The 23822-nt window shown below is 42.4% G+C and overlaps 1 protein-coding gene across 3 annotated transcripts in view; it reads right to left on the reverse strand.

Annotated features, from left to right (window-relative positions):
• Window positions 1-23822, reverse strand: part of MYO18B (myosin XVIIIB) — a 300946-nt gene that overhangs the window by 106874 nt on the left and 170250 nt on the right. For all 3 annotated transcript variants that reach the window (XM_077950288.1, XM_015149948.3, XM_077950289.1), the window contains 3 exons: window positions 22248-22358; window positions 19611-19715; window positions 4352-4504 (listed from right to left, as the gene is read on the reverse strand). In XM_077950288.1, the coding sequence (XP_077806414.1) occupies window positions 4352-4504; window positions 19611-19715; window positions 22248-22358 (369 nt within the window). The remainder of the gene's footprint in view (window positions 1-4351; window positions 4505-19610; window positions 19716-22247; window positions 22359-23822) is intronic.

Here is a 23822-nt window from a genome sequence, read left to right on the forward strand (position 1 = left end):
ACAGGGTCTCGCTCTGTTGCCCAGGCTGGAGTGCAGTGGTGTGATCTCAGTTCACCGCAACCTCTGCCTCCTGGGTTCAAGTGATTCTCCTGCCTCGGCCTCCCGAGTAGCTGGGATTACAGTCATGTACGACCACACCCGGCTAATTTTTGTATTTTCAGTAGAGACAGGGTTTCACCATGTTAACCAGGCTGGTCTCGAACTCCTGACCTCAGGTGATCCACCCGTCTCAGCTTCCCAAAGTGCTGGGATTACAGGAGTGAGCCACTGTGCCCGGCCACCTGTTCAAGTTTCTGAAGCCTTCACTGGCTTTCCCTCCTCAGCCCCCAGCCGTCATGTGATGATGCTGCTTCGCTTTAGAAAAAGGGCTCAGAGAGGTCAAGACACTTGTCAAAGGTCGTGAATTAGCAAGTGCTGGATCCAGTTTTCTGTACTCAAAAATTAACTAATTTTAAAACAGGTGAAAATAAGATGTGTCACACTAATATAACCTCAGTGGCAGTTTTCCCATCTGCAAAATAGACATACTACCACTGAACTCAAACGGGTGTTCTGAGGGATAAATAAAGCCTATGGTTCCCCCAGAATCCCCCAGTGTGGTTGTTTAAAAATGCAGATCCTGAATTCCAACCAAAACTTGATTTATTTTTAAATGCGGGGGGTGGGGAGGGGGCAGAATCCAGAAGTCTGTGATTTTAAAATGGTGTTTAACTTCTCTGATGTGCAGCCAAATCTGAGAAACCTCCGAGACACTAAGGAAAAGTCTGGTACGTAGTAAGTGCCTGACAATAAAAGTTAATAGGACCCATATTAGGCAAACCAAGTTGTAAGGGTATAGGACATGTATTGCTGTGGGCCCTTAGGTAAATTACTCAACCTCTCAAAGACTGCCTCTTCGTTAGTAAAATGGGTTGAAAATAGGGATAGCCACCTCCTAGGGTTATGGCAAGGACGTTCTGAAATAACACACTTAAATGTTGCTAACCAAACCTCATCTGCACATCCCATCGATTCCCAATCAACCCCACGTTTGTCCCTTCTTGCCATCTCTATCAATACTCCCCCAACCCAGGTGACCATTTCCTCTGGCCTAGAAGGGTGCGTTAGCCTTCTAAGGATATCCCCTCATACCTTCCATAATCCGATCTCCACGCAGAACAACAATCCTCTAAAACATGAATCCGATTCTGTCACGCTTCACTCACAACCTCCCAATGGCTTCTCACCACCCCTGGGATAAAATCCAAACCTTCCAGGCCCCGTATGTTCTGGTCCCTGTCTGTTTCTCCTTCTCCCAGGGTATTTTAGCTGACCACCCAAGCTAAACAGGACGCCCCTGCAGTTCTCTATCTTAGCACCCTATTTATTTCCTTTCTCATTGAAATTAAGGTGTGGGATGATTCTATTTATTCGTATCATTGTTTGTCTTCTTTTCCATCAGATGTAACTTCTGTGATGGTAGGTACCACTGCTGTCTCACTATCCATGGTGCTTATATTTAGCACACTGCCTGACACACAGTAGGTGCTGCATAAATATTGAATGAATGAAATTGTTCAGCATCATGCTCCGCACTTAAGCAGCAGCCAGCAGCAAAGTTAGCTCCCTCTTCCTTCCTCCTCCTGTCTGCTTTCCCTACCTATGTCCCTGGAGCCTTCAGGCAAAGGACAAATACTGTATATTGGAGAGGAGATGCAGCAATGCCCAATGTCATCACTGCTTTATTTGATTAGCTCTGACTCTGGCATCCGGGACACGTGCGCTGGGAGCCAAAGCAACTGTATCCTGACCTCTGGTCCATGCGATCCCATCCTTATAACGATTTCCATGACAACAGCAACGAAAAGCCAAGGCTGTGGATTTCCTTTGATAGGAGCCGGATGCAGAGACTGGGAAGAAGGACTTTCAGAAGAATGAGGCTCTTTGATTCAGCTCAAAGCGCCTTCATTAAATACCACTTTTTCCCAAGAACATGCATTTTAACCCTGCAGAGGGCGAATTCTCATGAATACTTAATAAAACAAAAAAAGAAAAAGTAACAAAATCTCTGTGGTTTCTTTTCAAAAACATCCACCTGTTGGGGGAGGGGAGGTTTGGGTATTGTGGCACTGGGGACATTTTGATGGAAGATGGGCAGGCATGTGGCCTTCTGCCAAGCGAGTTGCTTCAACTCAAAATGCCTGGCCCCTGGCTGAGCCATCACACAGCAACTCTGCCTCCCTGGAGGCAAGCCAGGTGGCTCAAGGTTCCCTACCCACCTGGTCAGCCAAGCAGACAGGAAGATGCAATGTGAGTCAAAAGCATCTCCCAAGTCTGCACTTAGAATCACAAGCTTTGTATTCAAAACCCCGACTCTGCCACTTACCTACTGTGTTACTTTGGGCACACCACTTGCCACCTCTGGACAACATTTCCTCATCTGTAAAATGGGCACAATGCCACCTCCCCTCCCCTAGGAGCATCATGAGGATTAAGCAGGGTGATGCGGTCAAGCACAGGCGATACTGGCTTCCTGACATGGCCATGAAGAGGACAGAATGACCAGCCATCCTGGCTTGCCCAGGACCCAGAACTGGTAGCACTAAAACTAAGACAGTCTCAGATAAGTCAGGAGGGCGGATCACCCTAGAAGAGAATGATCTGATAAAGGAGATGGCTAAGAGTCATAGAATTTTCAAGATGGAAGGGTCCTCCCAGTTTCTTCTGGTTTAACAAGTTTACTTCTGTCATATTCTTTCCAATAGCATAAACTCGGTCTATTCATGAGAAAACCATCAAACCCAGATTAGAGAACATCCCATGGGATACCTGTCCAGTGCTCCTCAAGACTGTCAGGGTCCTGAAAAGCAAGGTCAGCCTGAGAAACTGTCCCAGAACAGAGGGGACTGGGCAGGCATGGCAATAAAAAGCAGCGTGCGGTCCCAGGTTGGATCCTGGGAGAGGAAATGGGCATTAACAGAGAGACTGGTGAACTCCAAATCAGGTCTGAATTCAGGTCTTCGTCTGGTTTTGTTTTAGTTGAGGTCTTCTAGTTAAGCGAATAAGCTCTAACTGAAATGTTTTGTTTTACAGATAGCAACTGACACCAGAGACTGGAAGCGGCAGAAGCTCTGGGATCTCTGTTTCCAACCATTGGCACTATAGTCTGTTGCCTTTTGCTGCTTTCCTGGAGACCTGCTGGTCATCATGGGCTGTGTCTCCAGAAGGAAGAGAGAACAGCACTGGGTTTGGAGTTGGGAAACACGGGTTCCAGGCTTGGCTCAGCCTCTGACTGGAGGAAGGGATGGTAATCCTCCAGGAAGGAAGGTGGTGAAGGCATCTGGGCTTAGCAAGAATGACTGATCCAAGGAAAGGTAACATCAATCGCAAGGACACAACACTCCCAGCAGAGCTCTAAGCCTCCCCAGGTATCTTCAGCTACCCATGGGGACTGGTAGCAAATACTGAGTTCCTGCTACATCATTCAGCTTTGGGACCTCTCTCCCCAAGGCTTGCACCACCCTGTCAGATCCATTCACATTTCTCAACACTGGCTGCCCTGGACCACACTGTCTGTCGCCGGAACAGCCCACACGCATGACATCTCCTCAGGTCCCCGGGCTCTGCTCTGGCCTCACTTCCCTACCATCCTCAACCTTGCCACTCCTCCTGTCCTCCTTTGAAGCAGCCAGGGACGGTAGAGCCTGAAGATCTGGGTTCAAATCCTGATTCTGCTGCTTTCAAGCTGCGTGACTTTGGGTAGGTCATCACGCCTTTCTGCCACCCAATCACCTGAACTTGTGAAATGAAGTTGATGAGCCTCACCTCACTCAGCAATCCTGAGAACAGCATGCAGCACCATACTGGGTCCTGAGATACAGAGGACCCAGTACCTAGTGAGGGCTCCAGCTGGTAGCAGCCAGTGGTCAACATCATGTCTTGATCAATATCATTAGCATACTAATAGGCAGTCAAACTGCCAACGTTTGTATAACTGTTGCTGTTGTTAAGCATTGGTTTTGCATGACTGGCACTATTGCTATTTGGCTCATATACACACCATCCACACACACACACACACACACACACAGACCAGGCACACTGCACTCAGCCATTCTGGCTAGTGTTGATCTGCCCAAGTCCTCCAGACATCATCTCTGAAGAAGGCAACAGGACTCCTTCTTAGATCCCTCCTCCTCACCGACACTCCATGTGACCCTTGCAGCCCCGAAATGCCCCCCATCTCCCTGCAGTTCTGTGAAAGTTGGAGGTTGGCACCACGGTTCCGCTCATACCTGGGAGGGAAAGCCATTCCCTGCAGGTCGTAGCATCCTCCCCACCCTGATTCTCAAGGGGATCCCATGACCCCCACCTGGCTGTGCACTTTCTCCAGCTCCTCCTTGCTGACTGATGTCTTGCCATCCTCCATGGTGCCGAGAAGGAGCTGCACGTCTGACAACAGTGCATGTGTCCTCCTGAGGTCTCTCCGAAGTCGCTTCTCCACGTCAAAGTCCCGATGGCCAATCTGAAAGCCAAAGGAAGACCCATGAGCTTAGGTGGCAAAGCAGTGGCCAGGGTCTAAGTTTTCCGGAACCAGGCTCCCTGGTTTAAAGCCTGCCTTTGCCACTCACACTGTGTGACCTTGGGCAAGACCATTCTCCTCCCCGAGCCTCAGTTTCCTCAACTGAGAAATGGGATTGGCACCAACCACATTGGGCTGCTGTGAAAATTAAATACCTGCCTAGCCTAATGCTTGACACAGAATAAATGTACAAGAAATATGAGTTGCTATCATTGCTGCTATCATAGCTCATATGGATCCAAAGTCACTCCATCATCCCACCTTTTGCGCACAAGTCATCAGTATGACCTCACCTCATCTTGTAAGAGCCTCATGTGCCAGGTGAATCCCTCTGCTGCTGGCCAGGTTCTGCTGACAGAAGTTAGGACAGTCCTGGGTGGGCAGGGACTGGACAGAGCCTCTCGATTTCTGGGGAGTTATTAATGTTATTGATCTGGGTGTTGTTGTATGAGTTTATGAAAATTCATTGAGCTGTACACGTGGGGTATGGAGTCCTCTGTATGTGTGTTACACCTCAGTAAATTGTAAATGTGCTCCTTTTGATGATCTAAGTCAATCTTTTCTGTCCTTTGGTCCTGTTTTCCAGTTTAAGGACAAGAAAATGACATCATTTGCTGCAGAGGAACCTTACCCAGAGGTGAGTACATTCCTTCCCCCAGAATCTTGAATTTGCCAGGGACAGCTGTTGAGGGAGTCCCAAAGAAGCCACATCCTGGACTGGGCACCAGGACTGTGACCTTAGACTCCTTGACAGCTTTCAGTGACCAAAAAGTACAGGCTAAGCCAAAGCAGAAGAGGTACAGAATTACACTGGGCCCTACATGAAATTTCAACAGCCGGTCGGTCACCTCTCTAGAAACAGCACTGACTTAAAAGACAACGTGTTAACATCCCTGAAAGAAACTAACGACTCCTTTCTCGGACTCTTCAGGAGACCAGAGGATACAATACGGGCCTGTCCATCAGATGGGGAGTTTTAAGGAAAACAGGGTGCAGGTCCCTCAACACTGGGATGTGGTTTTTACACACCTGGAAATCTGTGTCTCCACATCAAATGCTAACCATTTCCTGGGATGCTCAGAATGTCCTGGAATATTCTAGAAAAAACACGGGGTTGAGAATGAGCAGATCTAAGCTTTAAACCCTGGCTCAGCATTTGTTGATGATGGGACAGTGGCTGAGTCACGCCACATCTCTGAACCTGAGTTTTCTCATCCACAAAAGGAGAGGTTAAAAAAACACCGTCCTTCCTGTTGAGATAAGACAAGGATCAGACGTGATATTGGATTCCAAAGCACTTTGTATGCTGTTGAGTGCTTTGCAAATATAAAGGATTGTGAGTATTGTCTGATGACCTAGAATGTGTTCCTCCAAATTTTGTATTTCTATTTCTCCACTGCTGGTTTTGAATTCTTTGACAAACAAGTTGGTTCTTAGAATATGGTCTTTATATCTGAAATGTATTGTTTTTGGTAGGTTCAAAATGCTGTTCTATTATACACACACACACACACACACACACACACATAGTCTCACCTGCTGAACTGAGGGCTGGGCATTGTGCCAGGCTCTTTGTCACGTGTTATTGCATTTAACTCTTGTGACAATCTCCTTAAACAGATCTTATTACTATTGCCTTTGCAAATGTAGTAATAGCTTACATTTATAGACACTTTCTAAGTGTCATATACTATTCTAAACACTTTATAGCTATTAATGCATTTAGTCATCATGATGAATCGATGAGGTGTATAGTATTATGATTCCCATTTTACAGATAATGAAACTGAAGTTTGCAAAGATGAGGTAATTTGCCTCAGTTCACACAGCTAGTAAGTGGCAGAGTTGGAATATGAATCCAGCTTTTCTGGCTGGAGAGTGGTAATTTTAGTAAAATATACCATTAGATAGGTGTGTTTTAGTCTTTAATTCTGAAAAAAATACATCATGGGAGCACAGAAGAGCATTATCCAGCTCAGGCTGGGATGGAATTGGGAAGTAGAAGGTAGCTACCGCTAGCGAGGGGAGGTAGAGGCAGGATGTTTTAGGTAGAAGGCACTTAATGAGTAGAGGCAGAGAGGCGAGAAACAATCTGGGCTATGCATTTCTGGGTGGTTGCCATGAGGGTATAAAACCCTGGAGTGGGTGGGGGGCAGGTTACAAAGTAAAAGAGGTTTTCCAGGGCTCTTACATGGAGGAACAACTGATATGAAAGAAATGATCTGCCCAACGTCATACTGCTACTAAGTGGCTATGCAGAGATCTGAATCCAGGCAGCTCAGCATTAGGATGTAAGTCTCTAACCATTGCACCACAGTGCCTAGTGGAGCTGCTTCATGAACCCAGATTTACTTACTCTAGAACCCAGACTCTTACCATGATTACGCTTAGGCAGTGGGCTTTGCACATTTCTTATATTTGTGTCTGTTTTTGTTTTGCGCATACCCTAGAGTGCCTTTAATTCTCCTGTGGGGCGAGTTAGCATCAGGGACATTCCCTGATGTTGACACTGACCATGCAGTAGAGATGGCTCAGATTCTACGATCTTCACTGCCTGAAAGGCCCTGAAAATGCTGGCACTTTTCAGAGGAAGCACTGCAAACAAAATTCACAAGAAAATCTCAGACCAGTCATCCTCCCATTTATAATAAATGGCTACAAGCGAGGAGGGCAAAAAATACCACTCATTAGGTTAATGGGAAATAAATGTCATGCTGCGAGTTTCCATTTTGTAGCACAAAGCTTCAAACTTTGATAAAGATGGTTAATAATTAACCAATAAATCTACATGATGTTTAGTGTTGTTATGAGTAACTATATTGCAGTCTTAGTTGGTTCACCATTTATCTAAAGGCAAATTATTTGGGGGAACTTGTTAAATGTCCATTGTCAAAAGAATCTCCAAGCACTATTAAAATATGATCTAGACGTGCTGTTAGGGATAATCAAACCACTTTACAGATGGGGAAATTGAGGCTTGGAGAGAGAATGCATGTTGCTACAGGTTTCACAAATTAATGGCAGAACTGGCTGCCTGAGAACACGATGAAAAAAAGATGGTCCACAAAAATATGGTTCTAGCTAAGTGGACCTTATTGCTTTTAAGCAGAATCATAATAGGTTTTTAAAATGATAGACATTCAAATAATATAGACCTCCTTTAGAATCCTCCTAGGGTACTAACTTGCTAGGCAATCCTGGGCAAGTTGCTTTACTTTTCCGAGCCTTACTTCTTTCATTTATATGAAGGAAATAATAATATCTAACCCACAGCATTACTGTGAAAATTAATGTTGGTAAAAAAAATATGATTAAGCATATATCTTGAAATTTATGAGTAACAACCAAACGAACAGAAATAAAGTTTGTAGCTTCTGAACCAATAGCTCAAAAGAGAACACAGGAAACATCAATCTATCTAAAAGTAGGAAAGCAATAGAGGGAGAGCAATGTAAAGGAACATGAAACTAAAAAAACACAAAATAAGATAATACAAAATAGTTTCAAATATATCAGTCATTATAACATATGTAAATAAATTAAATTTTTATGTGAAAAGCTAGACTAAAATATTGCATTGAAATTATCCAGCTGTTTAAAGAAAACACATGAACATGCACACACACACCCCTACAAATCTTTAAAATGAAATAGAAAAAGGTCTTGCAGGTAAACTGACTAAAATAAATCAAGCAAAATAAAATAAGGCAAAACTCATTCATGGAGAAAGAAAGACACCAGGTAAGAATCGAAGCAATGATCTTCAAGAAAATAAAGCAATACAAAACTTAGATGCACCTAAATATATAACCATAAATACATAAAGAGAAACTATGACAGAATTGTTAACAAAACTTGGAATAACAACTCTCATGGTAAGGATATAACAGGACTCTCTCAGAAACTGATCAAGAACTCAAAACCAAAGTTAACAGGAGGTAGTTTTTAAAAATACATAATCATGTATTTTAAAACTTTTCTTTATGGCTTATGCTTTTACATTTGTATATAATGTTGAAATAAAAAATTAACAAGCTTGATTTATTTGCCACGTATAGAACCCTATGCCTCATAAACAGTTACATTATTTTCCACTCAATAGTTCATTTTTGTTTCTTTGGTTTTATTTTTATTTTTGAGAAAAGGTCTCACTCTGTCACCCAGGTTGGAGGGCAGTGGCGTGATCTTGGCTCACTACAACCTCTGCCTCCTGGGTTCTAGTGATTCTCATGCCTCAGCCTCCTGAGCAGCTGGGATTACAGGTGCCCACCACAACACCTGGCCAATTTTTATATTTTTAGTAGAGGCAGGGTTTCACCATGTTGGTCAGGCTGGTCTCAAACTCCTGATCTCAAATGATCTGCCCATCTTGGCCTCCCAAAGTGCTGGGATTACAGGTGTGAGCCACTGTGCCCAGCCACACACAATAGTTTATTAAACTCTACCAATAACTAGAGCAACAAAGAGATCTCTACAATTTCAAAGAAAAGATGTTACGCATTCTACCATGTTATCTATCCAAAGTGCCCTTAAATTAAAAATTAACAATAGAAAGTTATTCTATCCTAAATCATCATCCTAAATGTTAATAAACTTGAAACTCGAGTTCTAGATAGCTTACAGGTTAAAAGAAAAAAGAACAAAAGATAATACAAAACACTTAGTAGATGGCGCTAAAACAGCAATTCCAGGTAAATGTATTATCTTAAATGTACTTAAAAGAAAACATTTTAAGTGGGAAACAAAATATTGAAGGTGAGTCAAACATTTTAATACTAAAACTGAAGACCAAGAACAAAAATCTAAACCAATGGGGCCGGGCACGGTAGCTCACGTCAGTAATCTCAGCACTTTGGGAGCCAAGGCTTGTGGATCATGAGGTCAGGAGATCGAGACCATCCTGGCTAACATGGTGAAACCCTGTCTCTACCAAAAATACAAAAGATTAACCGGGCGTGGTGGTGGGAGCCTGTAGTCCCAGCTACTTGGGAGGCTGAAGCAGGAGAATGGCGTCACCCCAGGAGAGGGGCTTGCAGTGAGCTGAGATCGCGCCACTGCACTCCAGCCTGGGCGACACAGTGAGACTCCATTTCAAAAAAAAAAAAAAAACACACACAGAAAAAACAAAAAACTAATCAGTGGAAAAAAGAAGGAAAAAGAAACAAATACACAACAAAGAAGCAATAAAACAAAATCAGGTTATTTGAAGGGATTACACATAAAACTCTAACAAGACTAATCATCATTAACCACAAAAAAACTCAAAAGTAAACATTATTATGATTAAAAAGAAAATAATCTGATACAGTAGAATTTTTTAAATAACAAAATACCATGAACATTTTTTTATGTCAACCTATTTGAAAAATTAGATGAAATAATAAATGTCTAGAAACATTTTAGTTACCAAAGTTCACTCAGTAAGGAAAAGAATTATACCTGAATTTGTGTTCAGTTATGATTACAGCATTTTGGCACAGTAATCAAATAGGGTTACAAGCAAATTGTATCAAATTTGCAAGAACTGCATGATCCAAATTTTACAAAAAATTGTCTCAGAAATAGTTGTGAACTCATTTTATGAGATTAGTATAACACTTGGCAAAGTCTAAGAGAAAAAAATTACAAACCAATCTTACTTATGTGCCTGGTTTCAAAAATCCTAAATAAACTCTCAATAAACTGGTAGCAATCCAAAAGAGCCATGTATTGAAAACATATGACACTAAGAAAGGTTTATCTGGGAAATACATCAGGATACATTAAATATCTAAAATATACTACATTAATAGATTGAGACAGGTCATCAGATTATCAACAATTGCAGAAAAAGCACACAATATTCAATAATAAAACATCGTTTTTTAAGATATTAGAAAATTACAAACACAAGACTGATTTAACCTTATTAAAGTTACAGTTACATGCCACATTACATTTCCATCAGTGAGGGACTGTATATACAATGGTGGTCCCATAAACTTATAATACCATACTTTTGCTGTACCTTTTCTATGTTGAGATATGTTTAGGTACACAAATACTTACCACTATGTCACAATTGCCTACCAAACTCAGTACAGTAACATGCTGTACAGGTTTGTACCCCAGGAGCAATGGACTATATCAGATAGCCTAGGTGTGTAGAAGGCTATCCCATTTAGGTTTGTGTGAATGTACTCTAGGATGTTCCCACAATGATGAAATTGTCTAATGATGCATCTCTCAGAAAGTATCTCTGTCACTAAGCAATGCATCACTGTAATTACCAAATACACTGCAAATATGTATATCACAAAACTTTAGAAGCACTCCTATTAAGGTCAGGAACAAGAAAAGGATGTCAAACATCTTTCTCTACCATTCAATCTTATACTGGAGGCCCAAGCAAATGAAATAAGGTAAGAAAAAGAAACAAGACATAGAAAGTATAACTATTTTTTAAATTTGTTGAGATCTTTGTTGCCTCAATGGGACTATAGGCAGCGGGTGCCTGTAGTCCCAGCTGCTCAGGAGGCTGAGGCAGGAGAATGGTGTGAACCTGGGAGGCGGAGCTTGCAGTGAGCTAAGATCGCACCACTGCACCCCAGCCTGGGTGACAGAGCGAGACTCTGTCTCCAAAAAAAAAAAAAAAAAAGTCAAAAGCAATACTTTAGAACTACTAAGACACATGATGACAGTTCTATGAACTCAGTTAAAGAAGAGTATCTTGAAGATGGCCGAATAGGAACAGTTCCAGCCTCCAGTTCACAGCATGAGCAACACAGAAGATGGGTGATTTCTGCATTTTCAACTGAGGTGCAGACCGACACCTCACACCTCACACTGCTGGGTACACCCCTGAGACGAAGTTTCCAGAGCAAGAATCAGACAGCAACACTCGCTGTTCAGCAATATTCTATCTTCTGCAGCCTCCGCTGCTGATACCCAGGCAAACAGGGTCTGGAGTGGACCTCAAGCAAATTCCAACAGACCTGCAGCTGAGGGTCCTGACTGTTAGAAGGAAAACTAACAAACAGAAAGGACACCCACACCAAAACCCCATCAGTATATCACCATCATCAAAGACCAAAGGCAGATAAAACCACAAAGATGGGGAAAAAGCAGTGCAGAAAAGCTGGAAATTCAAAAAATCAGAGCGCGTCTCCCCCTCCAAAGGAACGCAGCTCATTGCCAGCAATGGAACAAAGCTAGATGGAGAATGACTTTGATGAGTTGAGAGAAGAAGGCTTCAGTCGATCAAACTTCTCAGAGCTAAAGGAGGAACTACGGAACCAGCACAAAGAAACTAAAATCCTTGAAAAAAGAATGGATGAATGGATAACTAGAATAATCAATGCAGAGAAGACCTTAAAAGAACTGATAGAGATGAAAACCATAACACGAGAACTACGTGACAAATGCGCAAGCTTCAGTAACCAACTCGATCAACTGGAAGAAAGAGTATCAGTGATTGAAGATCAAATGAATGAAATGAAGCGAGAAGAGAAGTGTAGAGAAAAAAGAGTAAAAAGAAATGGACAAAGCCTCCAAGAAATATGGAATTATGTGAAAAGACCAAATCTACGTCTGATTGGTGTGCCTGAAAGTGACGGGGAAAATGGAACCAAGTTGGAAAACACTCTGCAGGATATCATCCAGGAGAACTTCCCCAACCTAGTAAGGCAGGCCAACATTCAAATTCAGGAAATACAGAGAATGCCACAAAGATACTCCTCAAGAAGAGCAACTCCAAGACACATAATTGTCAGATTTACCAAAGTTGAAATGAAGGAAAAAATGTTAAGGGCAGCCAGAGAGAAAGGTCGGGTTACCCACAAAGGGAAGCCCATCAGACTAACAGCAGATCTCTCAGGAGAAACTCTACAAGCCAGAAGAGAGTGGGGGCCAATATTCAACATTCTTAAAGAAAAGAATTTTCAGCCCAGAATTTCATATCCAGCCAAACTAAGTTTCATAAGTGAAGGAGAAATAAAATCCTTTACAGACAAGCAAATGCTTAAAGATTTTGTCACCACCAGGCCTGCCCTACAAGAGATCCTGAAGGAAGCACTAAACATGGAAAGGAACAACCAGTACCAGCCATTGCAAAACATGCCAAAATGTAAAGTCCATCGATGATAGGAAGAAACTGCATCAACTAATGAGCAAAATAACCAGCTAATATCATAATGACAGGATCAAGTTCACACATAACAATATTAATCTTAAACGCAAATGGACTAACGGTCCAATTAAAAGACACAGACTGGCAAATTGGATAAAGAGTCAAGACCCATCAGTCTGCTGTATTCAGGAGACTCATCTCACATGCAGAGACACACATAGGCTCAAAATAAAGGGATGGAGGAAGATCTACCAAGCAAATGGAAAACAAAAAAAAAGCAGGGGTTGCAATCCTAGTCTCTGATAAAACAGACTTTAAACTATCAAAGATCAAAAGAGACAAAGAAGGCTATTACATAATGGTAAAGGGATCAATTCATCAGGAAGAGCTAACTATTCTAAATATAGGAGCACCCAATACAGGAGCACCCAGATTCATAAAGCAAGTCCTTAGAGACTTACAAAGAGACTTAGACTCCCATACAATAATAATGGGAGACTTCAACACCCCACTGTCAACATTAGACAGATCAACGAGACAGAAAGTTAACAAGGATATCCAGGAATTGAACTCAACTCTGCACCAAGCAGACCTAATAGACATCTACAGAACTCTCCACCCCAAATCAACAGAATATACATTCTTCTCAGCACCACATCGCACTTATTCCAAACTTGACCACATAGTTGGAAATAAAGCACTCCTCAGCAAATGTAAGAGAACAGAAATTATAACAAACTGTCTCTCAGACCACAGTCCAATCAAGCTAGAACTCAGGACTAAGAAACTCAATCAAAACCGCTCAATTACATGGAAACTGAACAACCTGCTCCTGAATGACTACTGGGTACATAACAAAATGAAGGCGGAAATAAAGATGTTCTTTGAAACCAATGAGAACAAAGATACAACATACCAGAATCTCTGGGACACATTTAAAGCAGTGTGTAGAGGGAAATTTATAGCACTAAATGCACACAAGAGAAAGCAGGAAAGATCTAAAATTGACACCCTAACATCACAATTAAAAGAACTAGAGAAGCAAGAGCAAACACATTCAAAAGCTAGCAGAAGGCAAGAAATAACTGAGATCAGAGCAGAACTGAAGGAGATAGAGACACAAAAAACCCTCCAAAAAATCAGACCTGGTTTTTTGAAAAGATCAACAAAATTGACAGACTGCTAGCAAGACTAATAAAGAAGAAAAGAGAGAAGAATCAAATAGACACAATAAAAAATGATAAAGGGGATATCACCACCAACCCCACAGAAATACAAACTACCATCAGAGAGTACTATAAACACCTCTACGCAAAACCTAGAAGAAATGGATAATTTCCTGGACACTTACACTCTCCCAAGACTCAACCAGGAAGAAGTTGAATCCCTGAATAGACAAATAGCAGGCTCTGAAATGGAGGCAATAATTAATAGCCTACCAACCAAAAAAAGTCCAGGACCAGATGGATTCACAGCCGAATTCTACCAGAGGTACAAGGAGGAGCTGGTACCATTCCTTCTGAAACTATTCCAATCAGTAGAAAAAGAGGGAATCCTCCCTAACTCATTTTATGAGGCCAACACCATCCTGATACCAAAGCCTGGCAGAGACACAACAAAAAAAGAGAATTTTAGGCCAATATCCCTGATGAACATCAATGCAAAAATCCTCAATAAAATACTGGCAAACCAAATCCAGCAGCACATCAAAAAGCTTATCCACCATGATCAAGTGGGCTTCATCCCTGGGATGCAAGGCTGGTTCAACATATGCAAATCAATAAATGTAATCCAGCATATAAACAGAACCAAAGACAAAAACCACATGATTATCTCAATAGATGCAGAAAAGGCCTTTGACAAAATTCAACAGCCCTTCGTGCTAAAAACTCTCAATAAATTCAGTATTGATGGAACGTATCTCAAAATAATAAGAGCTATTTATGACAAACCCACAGCCAATATCATACTGAATGGGCAAAAACTGGAAGCATTCCTTTTGAAAACTGGCACAAGACAGGGATGCCCTCTCTCACCACTCCTATTCAACATAGTGTTGGAAGTTCTGGCTAGGGCAATCAGGCAAGATAAAGAAATAAAGGGTATTCAGTTAGGAAAAGAAGAAGTTAAATTGTTCCTGTTTACAGATGACATGATTATATATTTAGAAAACCCCATCGTCTCAGCCCAAAATCTCCTTAAGCTGATAAGCAACTTCAGCAAAGTCTCAGGATACAAAATCAATGTGCAGAAATCACAAGCATTCTTATACACCAGTAACAGACAAACAGAGAGCCAGATCATGAATGAACTCCCATTCACAAAGCTTCAAAGAGAATAAAATACCTAGGAATCCAACTTACAAGGGATGTGAAGGACCTCTTCAAGGAGAACTACAAACCACTGCTCAGTGAAATAAAAGAGGACACAAACAAATGGAAGAACATACCATGCTCATGGAAAGGAAGAATCAATATTGTGAAAATGGCCATACTGCCCAAGGTAATTTATAGATTCAATGCCATCCCCATTAAGCTACCAATGACTTCCTTCACAGAATTGGAAAAAACTGCTTTAAAGTTCATATGGAACCAAAAAAGACCCTGCATTGCCAAGACAATCCTAAGTCAAAAGAACAAAGCTGGAGGCATCACGCTACCTGACTTCAAACTATACTACAAAGCTATAGTAACCAAAACAGCATGGTACTGGTACCAAAACAGAGATATAGACCAATGGAACAGAGCCCTCAGAAACAATACTACACATCTACAGCCATCTGATCTTTGACAAACCTGACAAAAAAAAGAAACGGGGAAAGGATTCCCTATTTAATAAATGGTGCTGGGAAAATTGGCTATCCATAAGTAGAAAGCTGAAACTGGATCCTTTCCTTACTCCTTATACGAAAATTAATTCAAGATGGATTAGAGACTTAAATGTTAGACCTAAAACCATAAAAACCCTAGAAGAAAACCTAGGGAATACCATTCAGGACATAGGCATGGGCAAGGACTTCATGTCTAAAACACCAAAAGCAATGGCAACAAAAGCCAAAATTGACAAATGGGATCTAATTAAACTAAAGAGCTTCTGCACAGCAAAAGAAACTACCATCAGAGTGAACAGGTAACCTACAGAATGGGAGAAAATTTTTGCAATCTATTCATCTGACAAGGAGCTAATATCCAGAACCTACAAAGAACTCAAACAAATTTACAAGAAAAAAACAACCCCATCAAAAAGTGGGCAAAGGATATGAACAGACACTTCTCAAAAGACGACATTCATACAGCCAACAGACACATGAAAAAAAATGCTCATCATCACTCACCATCAGAGAAATGCAAATCAAAACCATAATGAGATAACATCTCACACCAGTTAGAATGGCAATCATTAAAAAATCAGGAAACAACAGACGCTGGAGAGGATGTGGAGAAATAGGAACACTTTGACACTGTTGGTGGGACTGTAAACTAGTTCAACCATTGGAAGACAGTGTGGCGATTCCTCAAGGATCTAGAACTAGAAATACCATTTCACCCAGCCATCCCATTACTGGGTATATACCCAAAGGATTATAAATCATGCTGCTATAAAGACACATGCACACGTTATGTTTACTGCAGCACTATTCACAATAGCAAAGACTTGGAATCAACCCAAATGTCCATCAGTGACAGACTGGATTAAGAAAATGGGGCACATATACACCATGGAATACTATGCAGCCATAAAAAAGGATGAGTTCATGTCTTTTGTAGGGACATGGATGCAGCTGAAAACCATCATTCTCAGCAAACTATCACAAGAACAGAAAACCAAACACCACATGTTCTCATTTATAGGTAGGAATTGAACAATGAGATCACTTGGACACAGGAAGGGCAACATCACACACTGGGGCCTATTGTGGGGAGGTGGGAGGGGGGAAGGATAGCATTAGAAGATACACCTAATGTAAATGACAAGTTAATGGGTGCAGCACACCAACATGGCACATGTATACATATATAACAAACCTGCACGTTGTGCACATGTACCCTACAACTTAAAGTAAAATAATAATAAAGTGGCCGGGCGCAGTGGCTCAAGCCTGCAATCCCAGCACTTTGGGAGGCCAAGACAGGCGGATCACAAGGTCAGGAGATCGAGACCATCCTGGCTAACACGGTGAAACCCCATCTCTACTAAAAAAAATACAAAAAAAAACTAGCCGGGCGAGGTGACGGGCACCTGTAGTCCCAGCTACTCGGGAGGCTGAGGCAGGAGAATGGCGTAAACCCAGGAGGCGGAGCTTGCAGTGAGCTGAGATCCGGCCACTGCACTCCAACCTGGGTGACAGAGCAAGACTCCATCTCAAAAAAAAAAAATAATAATAATAATAATAATAAAAGAAGAGTATCTTAAGATATAAAAGCACAAACCATAAAACATGGTTAACACGACTATATTAAAAATATTTTTTATTAAGCTAAGGACATTATAAACAAAGTGAAACAATTATGCATAGTGTAGGAGATATTTGTAAAATACATAACCAAAAATGGATTCACATCTTGTATAAAGGTCATGAACGATCAATAGAGAAAAATGAGACAAAATTCTATGAATAGGCAATTCACATAAGAAAAGGCCACAACCAACATGTGAAAAATGCACAGCATCCCTAGCAATGAGGGCCATGCAATACCATTTAGCACCCGATGCCTGGAAAAAATGTTTAAAAATGTCTGACAGTGCCGCACGTTGGTGGGGACATGAAGAAGTAAAATCTCAAGACACGTCTAGTGATGGTGGAAACTGCTGCAATCACTTTGGGGAACAATCTGAGTGATATTTAATAATTCCCAAATTGTACATTCCCAGGAGCCAGCAATTCCTCTTTCAGCTACATACCCTGGAGAGACTCTCGCCCGTGTGCACAGCGAGACAGATATGAGACTATGCATTGCAGTTTTGGGTTTTAGGGTGGAAGTAACTAACTACCCACCAATAGAAGAAGGAGATTTTTAAAAATGAATGCTGCGTGGAAATTAAATGAATTAATTAGAGCTGCATGTATCATTATGGACTAATCTCAAAAACATAATATAGAGGGGGACAAAGTAAAGTGCAGAACCATATTGCTACCTGTGGCTGAAGTTGAAATATACATTCAGGGGAATTATACACTTCAAACCCCAGGGAATGGTTTCATCTGGGGAGGGAGGAAAGAAAGAGGAAAGCAGAGCCAGGAGTGAGATTAGGAAGGGACGTAAAGAGGCCACCAACCGTTCTTAAAATGTTTTGTTTCCTTAAAAACATCTGAATAAGAAGTGGCAAAATGTTAATTTATGTGAACCCTGACAGCTTGATTCATAAACACCAATTACATTATTTGTTCTGCTTTTCCATGGGTTTGGCAAAGGTCATAACAAAAACACTTAAAATCATCAAACGTGCTAATTTATTAAAAGGATCCAGTTTGGTGACTAACACAAAGCTGGCTTTTTATTCATCTAAACTTACCTTCTCTTTACATGTAAAATTTATTTTTGCAGTATGTATAAAAACCTGGCTTTATTAGATTATCTATTCTGTTTTCTCAAACTGTGCTGAACAGAATGCAGCCTTCTCCCAGTGATTGCCCACTGTCATTCTAGAATCTGGTACTGGGCTGTGCTCTCGCCCTGATGCTGAAGGAAAGCCACCTCAATGACTCTGAATTCAATGGTCCCAATTTCTTGGCTGGAAAATTAGAAAACCCAGAGACGAAGGAAGATTATATCGACTCCCTCAGTTTCCAACTCTTACTCTTGCTGCTGTGATGTCCCTGCTGTGGAAATCACTCACTAAATCAATTTGTTTTTCAATACATAATAAGCATTTATTTTGTCCAAGGCATGGCTGCCCAAGATGATCATCTGGAGTGGACCCACGTTGTTTTGTGAATAAAGTTAGTGAATCTAGGGAAGGATATTGATAACAAGACCATTACTAATTAATAGACATGGGGCCCATGTTAAGCAAATACATTAAAATACACTCCTTTGATACTTTAAAAGAAATCATAGAAGCCACAGGTATTTCTCTCCAGCACTGGGATTTCATGTAGCAGCAGCACAGGAAGGGAATAGAGTATCTGGGAGGTGGAAGAGCCATTCCTTGCAACTCTGAAATCGGAAGCTGGCTCTGAGCTCTGCTGGCTACATTAGTAAAGCAACAGTTCTCAGTAGTGAGGGAAGTTGATTTCTTTTCCCCAAAGGACACTGGGCAATGTCTAGACAATTTTGGTGGTCACAACTGAGGTGTGTGCTACCACAATGTGGTGGGTAGAGGTCAGGGATACTGCACAATATCCCACAATGCACAGGACAGCCCCTCTACCTCAAGGAATGATCCAGCTCCAGATGTTCATAGTGGTGCAGTTGAGGACCCTGGTGTACACTGACGGGCGGTTGAGAACCCTGGTGTACAGTGATAGCCACAACCCCATAAGGCTCTGCTCTCCAGAAGCTCGGAGTGGTTAACTAGCTCACTCAAAGCCGTGTAGACAGAAGTGGTCCCTCCGAGGCTTAAAGCTACATTTGCCTGGCTCCAAGGTTGACTGCTTCTAGCAAATGTCATGTTCTCAGGAGGGCAGTCATGTGTGCAGTGGCCATTCACACACATCCCCTTAAAGGAAGGACTGTCTACACTCTGATCCCAACAGCTGCTGAAGGCAAAGACAGCCTTCTCCATCGCTCCTGGCTGGACGCACTCTGTTTATTCCCCATGGGTTCTTACAAAAACCCTGCTGTTTGCAGGCACCTGAAGTTCTCTTTGAAGAGCCAGTGAATATGGTGGGAACAGAGCTGATGGAGAAGAGGGTATCCCTCAAGCTGTTCTCCCCATGAGTCCGTCTCTCAGATAGGTCCCTGAGGCACTCCTGAATGTCTGCCGATGTCTCCCCCTTACCTGGTCACAGAGGGTTCCGATCAAGCCTTCCAAATCTTGCTTCTCATGGAGGACCATCTGCTTCTCTTCATATTCTTGCTCCAGCTGCATTTCCAGCTGACGGAGCTGTGGATACACAGAGCGGAAGCATACACAGGGTAAATGAACTCCATCCGGACAAACCCCACAAGGCAAGGACCCTCAGGAGGAGGAAAAATGTACAGCTTGTGGCTTTGTTCCATGAGCCTGCCCTAGTGATTGGCAGGTGGTGTCTCTGTGGGAGAACTTAAGAACCTAAAAGCTTGGGAGCTGGACAACAGAAGGGAGGGCTGGTCAATGATGGGGAATCTCTTGCCATTAACTGTGAAACCCCCTCCCCCAGGTTCCCAATAGAACAGATGCCTCCCTCCTGTAGCCATGGCCACTGTTGAATATTTGCAAGTCTTTGCACTCTGATTTTTAAAGGCTCTGCACAATATTATGACCAACATATCAAAAATGCATCCCCCTCCTTTATTAAATACACAATGATGCAATAAAAGAAGTTGCATTTGAGATTTTTTGGTGTTATAAACTATATGTGGCCCTCCAAAATTCATATGGTGAAACCCTAACCCTCAGTGCAGTGGTATCTGGAGGTGGGGCCTTAAGGAGGTAATTAGGTTTAGATGAAGCCATGAAGGTGGAATTTTCACAGTGGGGTGAGTGCCTGAAGAGAACCGGAGAGCTGTCTTCCTCTCTCTCTTTCTCCATCATGTGAGTCTACAAACAGGAGGTGGTGGTCTGCAAGCCAGGAAGAGAGCCCTCGCCAGACACTGAACCTGCCAGCACCTCGATCTCAGATTTGCCAGCCTCCAGAACTGTGATAAATAAATGTTATCATTTAAGCCACCTAGACAATGGGATTCTGCTACAGCAGCCTGAACTAAGACATCTGACTATAAGCAACTCATTTAATTTGCAACTGGCTCTGATTTCTCAGCAATTACCCAGCAAACACAGACATTTCCCACTAAAGCAAATACCCCACTGTGGCTGCACTTTGCAGACCACCCCCACCAGCCTCTGTTGTGTACCTTATCTCATCCCCTCCATCCTCCATTTCCACCTCATACCATCAGAGATCCTATTTCACGGGTGGGCAAACTAAGTCCCAGGGAAAATCCAAAGTGCATACTCTGAAATTAGTGGCTGTTTAGAGGAGTTAGTGTCCTGTCTGCTGACCCCAGCTCTTTCTGCCACCCCAGACAGCTCCAGCATTCCCACCCAGGTCACTAACTATTGATTTCCTGCCAACGTGAGAGATAGACTGAACAGAGCAGTCATCAGAATGAGAAGTCAATATCAGTGTTTGTCATAAGGAGAAAAACACCTTTCTCTGACTTCACTCTCTCCTTTTATAAATCTATCCAGAGAAGAGCCTCCGGAGAGTCTGGGTCACATCTCCAACTCATTGGAGCCCTGGCTGAGGGCGCACACCATACTTTGAGGCATTCTTAGAATAAACCAGAAATGTATGCAACCTTCACCTGAAGAAACATGGGCAGGGACTGAGAGCTTCCGTCTCCTGACCCATGCAGGGGGGGAAAAAGTACTGATTGATGGTCACTTCTATAGAAAGCAAGTTCGTTTCAAAAATTTCATTTAGGAGTGAGAGAAATACGAACCACTCTATACCTGTTTTAGAATTAAGACTGGAAAAGCTAAAATCATCTTGAAAAATACACAAAATAACAAAAACTATACATCAAGCAAGGCAGAGTTGAGTGTACTCTGTACACAGGTATGATTCAGGGGATGAGAAGGGAGGGAAGGTCATTATAGATTATGTACTCCATAATGCGAGAACCTGTTAAACGAGGCTTAACCCGAAGCTTTCCAGCAGTTCCACTTTGTAGACCCTACATTCACATCCGTCAATACAGCTCTAAGAATGTTTACCTCGGCACTAGTTATAAGGGCAGAAAACTGGAAGCAACCTAAATGTCCAATGATAGGGGATTTATTGTATAAGTTGAGGACATGCTTTGGGTGAAAAACTGTTAAGCCATTAAACATTTAAGTTAGATCTGTATTTACAGACACGAAAAGAGGCCATGAAAACTGCGGAGACAACAGGCTTCAGAACCGCATAGTCTCATTTAGTGAAAATGGTATCTCCACAAATCTGCATGTGTGTATACAGAGTGAAAGAGAGCTATAAAAGAACACTTAAAATAGTAATAATGATGGCTTCTAGGTGATAACATGTCAAGGGGTTATTCCTTTTTTGCACACTGGAATGGCTACAAAGACCTTCGATAAAATGTTAAGAAATGGTTTGACTTGTAAGGAAAATAGTAAGAAAGAATTGATTCTATTATTGAAATTTAGAAGTCCTTGGCATCAGTCACATGGCATTACGGGGACTTAGTAGACATCTCTGAGCCATTATGCTGGATGGTTCCAGAGGCTTCTGGAAGTTCCAAGATCCTATTTAAGATAGGCATTTCCGCTCCTATACCCTTGAAGGCACCTCGATGCTAACGTCTCAGGTGGTTGCAGAAAGAGCTTGTCCCCAGATCCCAGACCCTGTTCTCCTCCTCACTCTAAGGAAAAGGGCATCCATACCAGACCTTCCAGGACCCAACGGTACAGCTGTGTTCACTGCTCACATACCCGCTTCTGGCAGGACTGACGGACATCCTCCAGTTCCTCCTCCTTGTCCTCACGGTCCTTCTGGTGCATCTGCTTCATCCGCTCGATCTCCAGCTCAAACCGCTGGCGGAGCTGGGGGGACAGCAAGGACAGCACGTGAGGGTGACCCACTCTAACTCTCCAAGCCCTCCGTGTCATCCTTGGCATTCCAACTGCATTTTTCATTGTTGGAATACATAAATGAGAGTCAAGTTATTTCCCTAGGCATCCTGGAAGGTCACCAATGGTGGGTAAATAGATTAAATATTGCCTCTATCCATTCTTGTGCTTATAACAGACATCACATATCAATCACACTTTCCCACTGAGTTTAGATGCAGCCTCAGAATCCTTCTCAACACTCTTTCTTTTTTATTTTTGAGATGGAGTTTCCCTCTTGTTGCCCAGGCTGGAGTGCAATGGCGCAATCTCGGCTCACTGCAACCTCCGCCTCCTGGGTTCAAGCGATTCTCTTGCGTCAGCCTCCCAAGTAGGCATGTGCCACCATGCCTGGCTAATTTTTGTATTTTAGTAGAAATGGGGTTTCTCCATGTTGATCAAGCTGGTCTCAAACTCCTGACCTCAGGTGATCCACCTGCCTTGGCCTCCCAAAGTGCTGTTATTACAAGCGTGAGCCGCTGTGCCTGGCTCCCTTCTCAACACTCTTAAGATGAAACATATTTCTCATTCCTGGAGCAGGCATCATTGATGGTTTTCTGGGTGGGTGGATAGGTAGATGAATGGTAGGACAAAAGTTTATGAAGACATGAAAGCCTGGAAAAGAAGATGACTTGCCCAAAATGTTATCTTAGACAATTCACTTTACCTCTGGGTTAGTCCTCTTTCTCTGTAGAAAACAACCGTCTTAGAATGCTACTATGAGAATTAAATGAGATGATATAAAACACCTAGCACAGTATCTGATACATAAATATTATTTTCTCTTTCCCCATTATTTCAAAAACAGAAAAGACTATCCCCTCCCTCCCCAGCAACCTGACATAATTAAGAGGTGTGATCCCATGAATGAGCTGGGTCTTTACACAAGAACCTCCAAAACACATGCAGCAGGCATAGATCTGTGCACAACGCTGGAACTGTGTGAAGTCATATAAAGGATTCTAGAGTGGAAGGCAAAAGAGTCATGAGTTCTAGGTCTAGTTCAAGACTTATACTTTCCTGATCTGCATGATTGACAGACTGGCCCAAGTCCTGGCTTCTCAAATTTTGTGGCACATTAGAATTACAAACGCATTTTTAAAACATACAAATTGCAGAGCTTCACCCTAGACCTACTGGAGTAGAATCCCCAGGGTACAGGGCCCAAGAAAGCTTTGAAGCTTTCCTTTTTTTTTTTTTTTTTTGAGACGGAGTCTCGCTCTGTAGCCCAGGCTGGAGTGCAGTGGCCGGATCTCAGCTCACTGCAAGCTCCGCCTCCCAGGTTCACGCCATTCTCCTGCCTCAGCCTCCCAAGTAGCTGGGACTACAGGCGCTGCCACCTCGCCCGGCTATTTTTTGTATTTCTTAGTAGAGACGGGGTTTCACCATGTTAGCCAG

The sequence above is a fragment of the Macaca mulatta genome, chromosome 10 (genome assembly GCF_049350105.2).
Source record: "Macaca mulatta isolate MMU2019108-1 chromosome 10, T2T-MMU8v2.0, whole genome shotgun sequence".
NCBI classification, from domain to species: Eukaryota; Metazoa; Chordata; class Mammalia; order Primates; family Cercopithecidae; genus Macaca; species Macaca mulatta.